General features: G+C 63.1%; 2 protein-coding genes across 4 annotated transcripts in view; one reads left to right on the forward strand and one right to left on the reverse strand.

The window, feature by feature from the left end:
- Positions 1-472: 472 nt before the first annotated feature.
- USH1G (USH1 protein network component sans) lies at positions 473-5,543 on the reverse strand. 3 transcript variants are annotated; one of them, XM_011361906.2, is made up of 3 exons: positions 5,196-5,542; positions 1,819-2,983; positions 473-1,031 (listed from the first exon to the last, which is right to left on the reverse strand). In XM_011361906.2, exons 2-3 carry the CDS (start codon positions 2,889-2,891, stop codon positions 1,028-1,030), a joined length of 1,077 nt encoding a protein of 358 aa, XP_011360208.1. In that variant the 5' UTR covers positions 2,892-2,983; positions 5,196-5,542; the 3' UTR covers positions 473-1,027. The 3 variants fall into 3 exon arrangements, with proteins under 3 accessions (XP_011360208.1, XP_023387529.1, XP_011360207.1); XM_023531761.1 differs by having other exon boundaries at positions 939-1,031; positions 1,819-3,036; positions 5,196-5,543; XM_011361905.1 differs by lacking the exon at positions 473-1,031 and having other exon boundaries at positions 1,815-3,036; positions 5,196-5,543.
- A 1,250-nt stretch (positions 5,544-6,793) lies between these two features.
- OTOP2 (otopetrin 2) overlaps positions 6,794-7,809 on the forward strand; it is an 8,047-nt gene continuing 7,031 nt past the window's right edge. Inside the window, exon 1 of the mRNA XM_011361907.1 lies at positions 6,794-7,106. Coding sequence (XP_011360209.1) covers positions 6,794-7,106 — 313 coding nt within the window. The remainder of the gene's footprint in view (positions 7,107-7,809) is intronic.

The following is a 7,809-nucleotide window of genomic DNA, read 5'->3' on the forward strand; positions in this document are numbered from 1 at the left end:
CCCCAATGCAGGCACACAGAGCCCTGGGGACCTGGGGACAACCAGCAGCTTAGATTATCCACATCCTCAGGCTGCTCCAGGGTCTATATTACAGGACTTGCCCACCCTAGGCTGGATATCTTGCCACGCTCAGTCTCCGCCCTGTCTCAGGCCTGGAAGACTCTGAGGCAGTTGGCAGATGCCTTTCTGCAGCTCAGAGCATGCCCGCTGGGCCTAGGGGCCATAATACTGCAGCCAGTTGCTCTGGCACCTTGCGTCTATTGCCCTGACCCCCTGGAGTCCCGGGGGGTAGGGGGGCGGCAGGCTACGCATCCAAGGAGAGGGAGGTTGGCAGAGGTCAGGGTGGGGAGGGCGGAGTCAGGCTGGGCCCCACCCCAGGGTGAGCTGGGAAGTCACCCCCACACACACACTGCAGCCTGGCACTCCAACTCCCCAGCATGGCCAGTGGGAGCAGGAGAAGGAGGCTGGCCATGCTAGGGGCAGGGGTGGGGACTAAAGTCAGGGCATTTGGCTGAAGAGTCTAGCCGGGACCTCCTCTCTGGGGTACATGGTGGGGAGGGGAGGCAGCCCAAACTCTTCCCTTCACAAAAATGTAGGAAGTGAGAAAGTCTCCAGCCTGAGCACGATGATGGGACCCTCAGAGGAGGGGTTGGGGGAGACAGTGGCCCCTGGGACAGGCCTCGCCCACCCCTTACGCACACACACCCCCGCGCAGCTGCGATGGGCACATGGTCTAGTCCCTGAGGCCCCAGTGGCCCCTGTCTTTCCTCTGGCCTTCAGCAAATCCACATGTCCTTTAGGGTCACTCAGATGGGGGTGGCTCAAGGGCTCTGGGACCTTTCTGGGTGCCTCCAGGCCATACCCTCTGCTGTGGAGTGTGGGGAAGCTTTCAAGGGAGACGTCCCGCATGGTCCTTGCCCCTAGAGGCCCAGGGGGCTGCAGGTCTGGCGACTGTGAGGACCTCACGGCCCCACCGTGGGTTGTGGCAACTTGCAATTCATTTTGGTCTGGGGAGAAAAGCCCCCCGTTATCTGCAGAGAAAAAGACAGAAACAGACCTCAGATAAGGGCCTTCAAGACATCACTTGAAACCAAGACCAGCCGTTTTGACAACTCACCTTCTCCAGGAAGGCTGATTGGTCAGGGATGGGGCGTCTTCCCCATCCCCCAGACTCTAAACAGATTGCCTCCCCACAAACGCCCCCTGTGGCCTTTACCCTAAATGCTCAGACATTTAGGGTAAAGGCCACAGATACCGAAAGGGCTTATGGGATGCCATGAGGGAGGGGGCAGGGCAGGGATGGGCCACAGTCCAGCCAGTGTGGCAATAGCCTCAAGCTCCCCATGATGGCTTTTTGAACGTGGTGACTCAGCCCTCCTATGGGAGTCACCTCATCCTTAGGCTTTAGAGCCACACGCACACGAGGGATCGAGCCCAGCTTGTGAGTCTCCACTTGCTTGCCTGGAAAATGGGGGTGATGTGGCCCCTGTGCGTGGCAGTTGGGGAGGGCATCTCCAGCGGCCGTGATTACTATGACCGCGGTGTCTCATCCAGGCTAAGACACCCATTTTTCCACATTTCGATATGTCCAAAATCAAGGTGCATTTTACATTCACTGTGATAAGAAAACCTTGTGTCAGCATGAAATGGGCAGCTTCTTTTTGTGAACTGGGATAAAGAAACTAAGTGGGGCCTCTTGTAAATTGGTGGTAAATTCGACTTTATGAAATAGGGTATGATCCCCCTCCTTCCTGGAAAGGCAGATCCTCCCACCTTCCAACGCCTATCTTCCCATGGCCCCAGGGTTAAGGCACTCACAGCTCTGTGTCTTCCAGGGCTGGTGGGCGCTCCAGCGCCTGCCTCCGCCTCCGGACGGCCCCCATGATCTTCTTTCGGGGTCCCAGGGGGACGCTGATACTGCGGAGGTCGAGGTCGGAGCACAGCATCAATGCCTCCAGGTCGATCTTCTCCTGCCGCAGGAGGGAGGTGAAGTCCTCCATGTGCAGGGAGGCCAGGAAGGTCTCCAATGGGCTCGTCTCAGGCTCCAGGTCCTCATCCAGGCCCAAGTCCAGCTCGTCCCAGGGCAGCTCCTCCCCGCAGCTGCGCTCCTGCAGGCTGTTGGCACTGCCCAGGCTGTCATCGTCCAGGCTGGGGGAGCTCTGCAGCCGAGCCCGCGGTGTGCCCGCGCCGTCCAGCGCCGCGTCTTCGCGGCCCAGCCCGTGCAGCCCGCTGCTCAGGTAGTTCCTGCGGAACACCATGGTGCCCAGGCCCGGGCGGGTAAACAGGGAGTCGTGGCCCGAGTCGGTGCTGACCTCCGAGTGGGCAGGCTCAGCCGCCAGTGTGGCACGAGAGACGCTGTCCTCGTCGGAGAGGAACATGTCCCGGAGTGGGGAGCGGCCCCACTCCTTGGGGTTGGCGTAGGTGCCTTGGCGCACGAACATCACGTCACTGCCCAGCTGCAGGCCCGAGAGCGAGCGCACGCTCTTGCGTCCGTCCTCGGAGATCTTGAAGGTGCCCTCGCCGCCCTGTTTGCGCCGCTCCAGCTTCCGCTGGATCTTGGTCTTGCCCCTGCTGGTGCCGTGCAGCGTGGCTTGCGAGTAGGGCAGGTGGCTGCCCAGTGCCAAGTGCTGCAGCCGGCGGCTCAGGGTGCTGGATGTGAGGCTGGAGAAGCTGAGCGTGTCGGAGCGCTCGGCCATCTCGCGCCGGTAGCGCCGCTCCATGCGCTCATGGTGCTTGCGCTGCATCTTGGCGCACTCGCGGATGCGCCGCTCCGCCTCGCGGAAGGCCTTGTCCTTCAGCTTACCCACCAGCTTGGGGTTGAGGCTGCTCTGCTTGGCCGCGATGGAGTCCAGGTAGCGCACGCACTCCATGTGGCCCTTCATGGCGGCCATGTCCAGCGGCGTGTGGTAGTCGTTGTCCAGGCACCAGATGTTGGCCCCGAAGGACACCAGGAAGGAGAGGCAGTGCAGGTGGCCATTGGAAGCTGCCAGGTGCAGGGGTGTGTTGCCCCAGATGTCACACTTATCGGGGTCACCCCTGCGAGGAGGACACATGGAGAGGGATGATGAGCCATTGTCAGCTCTGGAAGGCAGTCGGAAATGGCTGCGGGTGTGGAGAGCTCTTAGCCTGGTTCCGGCACACCAGAGGGGCTGAGGACCTGAGATCTCTCCTCTGACCCCAGGGGACACACAGTCCTGAGCTGAGAGAAGGACAGAGTGAGCCTGAACAGGCAGTGGGTGGGGCGACAGAGAAGGCGGGGCCAGGGCGGGGCCTTCCCCACGAGAACTGAGGGCTGGGAATCTCAGGGGATAAATATTTGATGCTCAGAGAGAAAGGAGTGAATTATTCATGGAGCCCAGTGGGGAGCTGGCCCAGAGAGGTGATGGGCCAGGGCCGACCCTGGGTCTACGTAGGCATGAGAGTGAGCGTGAATGCGTGTGCACGAGCGGTGGTAGGAGAGGAAGAGAGGGTGGTGTGCGCTGGGCTTGAGCCCTGGGTGAGTGCTGGAGGGTGCGTACCTGCGTGGTGGCAGGCACGGCTATGTCTGCAGGGAGCGGGGCCAGGCCTGGCAAGCCTGCGTGTGAGAGCAGGTGTCGGGTCTTGGCCTGGGCCAGGAGGGGAGCATGGGGGCAGCCAGGACTAGAGAGGAGGAGGAGAGAAGTCTGCCACCTGGGCCCAGGAGCCCTCCCCTCCCCCGGCTGCCCCACCTTTGGGGGCTCTGTGAGGCAAGCTGGCTTGGGCCTGTCCAGGGGACCCAGCCAGCCCCCCCAACACCCTCCACAACAGACTGTACTCCCCTCAGGCACGCTTCTGCTGGCCCCTCCAAGCTCTGCCCGCCCTCAGAGGCCTAACTCAGCTCCTCTGCCTCAAGCTAATGAGGCCACAAGGCCACCCCGCAGTGCTGGAGAAAGAATCACGCCTTTGTCATTACAGCTCCCTGAACGACCTCCTCCTCACTTCCTCTACTAGTCACCAAGTCCTGAGGGACAATGTGGGGAGGTGCTGCTTGGCATCGGGTCCACACCCCATCAGACACCAACTCTCACCCTCTTTGGGAGTTGTGGCGTTTGCTGAACCAAGGGGGCACCCTCTTCCGCTCCCATGAGTCTCTCTGAGAGAGTGGGGACAGGAGGCAGGGTCACTGTGTGCCCTCTTGGTGTGGGGAGGGGCCAGTCTTGGCCTCTTGGAACTGGGCTCAGCTGCCTGGCCTTAGGGGCTGCTCCCACTTGCTGCTAGTCCCCAGGAACAGCCACAGAGAGAGGGTGGGGGGGATGTTCCCCCATTCACCACACGCTCAGGCCACAGGCCAGCACCTGGTACCAGGACCAGCTGGACCCCTGCCCCTCCACCATGACCTCCCAGTACCTGAGATGCACCTGTTGAGCCTCTTGGGGCATCTCTCACTCCTTTTCTCTGCCCAGGCCTCCCCGGTGTCCAGTTCAACCTGACTTTTCTTTATAAAACTGCTAGTAGGCGGGGAAGTTGTCCACAGTGTCATTCAGCCCCAGGGAGCCCCCCTACAGTGGCCTTGGACCCTGCTACCTTGCTTCCCTGGCCCACCACCTGGACTGCAGCCCACCCTTCCCCTCAGAGGAAGGGAGGAGGAGGGAGCGGTTGGAAGGGGGAGGGGCACAGATGGAGTCTTGGGGTGGCTGAACCGAGTGACATTTGGCATTTGGTACTGCAGACAGTGCCCACAAATCCCAGCAAGGGTCAGGGAGAGAGCACGTGAGCCCCGGCCTGCGGGGTGTGGGCGCTGCTGGGAGGGCCCTCGGATCCCAGGCCTGGCCAGGTAGTGAGGGGGTGCCCCTTCGTAGCCCCACCCTGACCCACCTGAGGCTTCTGCACTTTGTCTCCCATTCTCACTATGCCCCTCGCTCTTGCTTCCAGGTGCCGCCCACCCAGGAAACCTCTTCCACTTTCCCCCCACTCTGCAGCCCCTCCCACAATCGTGAACCCCCAAATCCTAGTCCTCCTCTCCTAGCCCTATGTCCAGGTCACAAGTGTCACACGCTTCAGCTTATGTCTCTCCTCCCTCCCACGACTGCCAGGCCCCAAGTTCCCACCTTAGGGTCTGCCGCTGGGGAAGGAGTGGCTCAAGAGAGGGTGCCTGGAGCCTGGGGGAGGGTCTCAGGGGCCTGGGGCTGTGTTGAGACTTGTCTCCCGCCCCGGCGGGGCTGGGGGTGGGTACTCACCCTCTGCTCACGATGAGGCGCAGCGACTCCAGGTTGCCGTGGTAGGCGGCCCAGAGGGTGGGGGTCATGCCATCCTCGTCGGGGGCGTTCAGCTCCTTCCGAGTGGCCTCCTTGAGGAGTTCCAGGTAGCCGTCCCGGGCCGCCCGGTGATACTGGTCGTTCATGGTGTCCCACTTGGACGCGGCGGGCAGGGGGCACGGGGAAAGGCCCCCCGCGCGGGAGGGCGGAGGGGTTAGGACTGAGGCATGGGGTTGGGGGAGGGGGCCGGGCAGGAGCCGGGGCCGCCAGCCCCGGCTGCCGCAGACGGAGGGTGCGGAGCGCCAGAGCCGCTGCTACTCCGACATCTGAGCCGCTCACCCGGCGGGAGGGGGAGGATCTCCTGCGGCCCCGGGAGCCGCCCCGGGGCTGCCCCTGGGTCCTAAACACCCTGCTCCCGAGAGCAGAGGGGCGACCCGCGCGAGGCCTTGCCCTCTCTCGCAAAGTGCCCACCCCAGCGCTCCGCCCCGAGAGGACCAGTCTAGGGACAGTCCGAGGTCTGTCCTCACTAAAGCCCCGGCGCTGCGGCTCACGATGTCCCCGCCCGTCAAGGGAACGGGCCGAGGGCTGGGGAGCGGTGTCTGAGGACAGTCCTGACCCCTAGGACAGTGGGCATAAGAGGGGTGTTAGGGGCGACCGCCGGATAATAGGCGAGTGGGACCCGGCGGTCCTAGTCGCCGCCCGTTCCCGCGGCGTCGGCATGCGATGCTCCAGCAGGGGGCGCCGGGAGACCAGGCGCGGACTCCGTGGGGAACTTCGTCCCCACGCCCGACTTCACCGCATCCAGCCGAGCGGGACCGGGGGTAGGGGTAGAGGAAGAGGGATCTTCGACCACTGTGCGGGGGTCGGGGCACGAGGGTCCGGATCTTAGGCCGACAACTGAGGAGCACGAAGGTACAGGGCGCGCTGGGGCTGGGAGGGCGTCGGGGTGTCTGCGGGCCCTTGAGGCGTCTACTGAGAATCAATTCTTGGGGCTCCTCGAGGCCGGGATTGCGGGGTGCCGCAGTGAGGGGAGCCTGGCCCCGCCGAGGTGACGGGGCGGCGGGGGAGGGGGCGCCTTTTAATGGGTAAATGTAAATCTCACCTTATGTGGCTCCTGCGCGCCCTTCCCTAAATTCAGCTTGCAGAAAAGATGGATCATGTGAGCGGGACTGCGAGGTTTATGGAGCTGGGCTCCCGCGGCTGTAAATCATCCTGCCCTCCCCGCTGTAAAGCGCCCGTGGAGCCCGGCGCGGGAGAGAGGAGACGCTCGCCGCCCTTTGACCCCCCAGTCAGCGCGGGCTCGCGGCCCAGCCAGGTGGGTGCCCCAGGCCACAGGGCCGACGGGTATGGGGAGTGGGGACCTTGGACGGAGTCTGACCCGGCCGCTGCCGCGCGAGACCGACAGGCGCAGCTTTTCTCTTCCCCATTCTCAGCGCTGCTTCCATCACCCGCAGCCCCCATCCTCCGGGTTAGGGACTCCTCGTCCCCAAAATCTAGGGATCCGATGGGGGAATGAACCTGGGGTCCCGTCCGCTCCTCCCCCACAGTGACCTCTGCAACCTCCTCCAGTCGTCCCTGCCATGTCCGAGGAGCCGGCCTCCGGCCCCAAGGAGAGCCCGCCGGCCCCGCGGACAGGCCCCCGCGAGGCGTGGAAGAAGGGCGGCCGCCTGCTGTCCGTGCTGCTGGCCGTGAACGTGCTGCTCCTCGCGTGCACGCTCATCAGCGGCGGCGCCTTCAACAAGGTGGCGGTGTACGACACCGACGTGTTCGCGCTGCTCACCGCCATGATGCTGCTGGCGACTCTATGGATCCTCTTCTACCTCCTGCGCACCGTGCGCTGCCCCGACGCCGTCCCCTACCGGGACAAGCACGCCGGCCCCATCTGGCTCCGAGGTGCCACGGAGAGTGGGGGCCGCGGTGGGGGAGGTCAGGCGGAGAGCCGGAGGCCGGGGGTCCCCGAGGAACTGTGGCGTCACATCGAGGAAGAGGTAGAAGTTCCCCTGGCAGGACAGGCAGGCTGCAGCGGACGAGGAGGAAGAGAGAAGGTCCCGGAGGAGGGAGGAGGGATGAGGGCGAACTTCTTTGCCCCGTCTAAAGATAGGGAAAAGGTGGTTATGGGGAAAAGCCTCTGCTGAAGAGCAGAAAACGTGACAGCCGCAGCTGAAAGGCCCCATCTAGGGCCCTTTCCCTTATCTATGCAGCCCCAAAGAGATGAGGGCTCGGTGGGACATCCGTCCACTCACTCAATTATACACTCATCCTTCCATCCACCCATTCATCCTTCAGTCCATCTACTCACCTATACACCTATCTATCTATCTCTCCACCTGTCCACCCATCCGTCCATCCATCCATCCATCCATCCATCCATCCATCCATCCATCCATCCATCCGTCCACCCATCCATCCAAACAACCACTCATCTAGCCATCCAGCCTCAGATCTATGAGCCTTCTCCCTGCTTCTCTGACCTACCCCCGCCCCCCATTCCCAGGTGGGCTGGTGCTGTTTGGGATGTGCACTCTGGTCATGGATGTCTTCAAGACCGGCTACTACTCCAGTTTCTTTGAGTGCCAGTCGGCCATCAAGATCCTAC

Source organism: Pteropus vampyrus, unplaced genomic scaffold, assembly GCF_000151845.1.
Source record: "Pteropus vampyrus isolate Shadow unplaced genomic scaffold, Pvam_2.0 Scaffold72, whole genome shotgun sequence".
NCBI classification, from domain to species: Eukaryota; Metazoa; Chordata; class Mammalia; order Chiroptera; family Pteropodidae; genus Pteropus; species Pteropus vampyrus.

Coding starts and splice junctions, on each gene's coding strand:
- USH1G (XM_023531761.1), bottom strand. CDS start 5,359: ATGAACGACCAGTATCACCGGGCGGCCCGGGACGGCTACCTGGAACTC. Junction 3,037..5,195: donor CGCCTCATCGTGAGCAGAGG/GTGAGTACCCAC, acceptor TCCTCCTCGCAG/GGGTGACCCCGATAAGTGTG.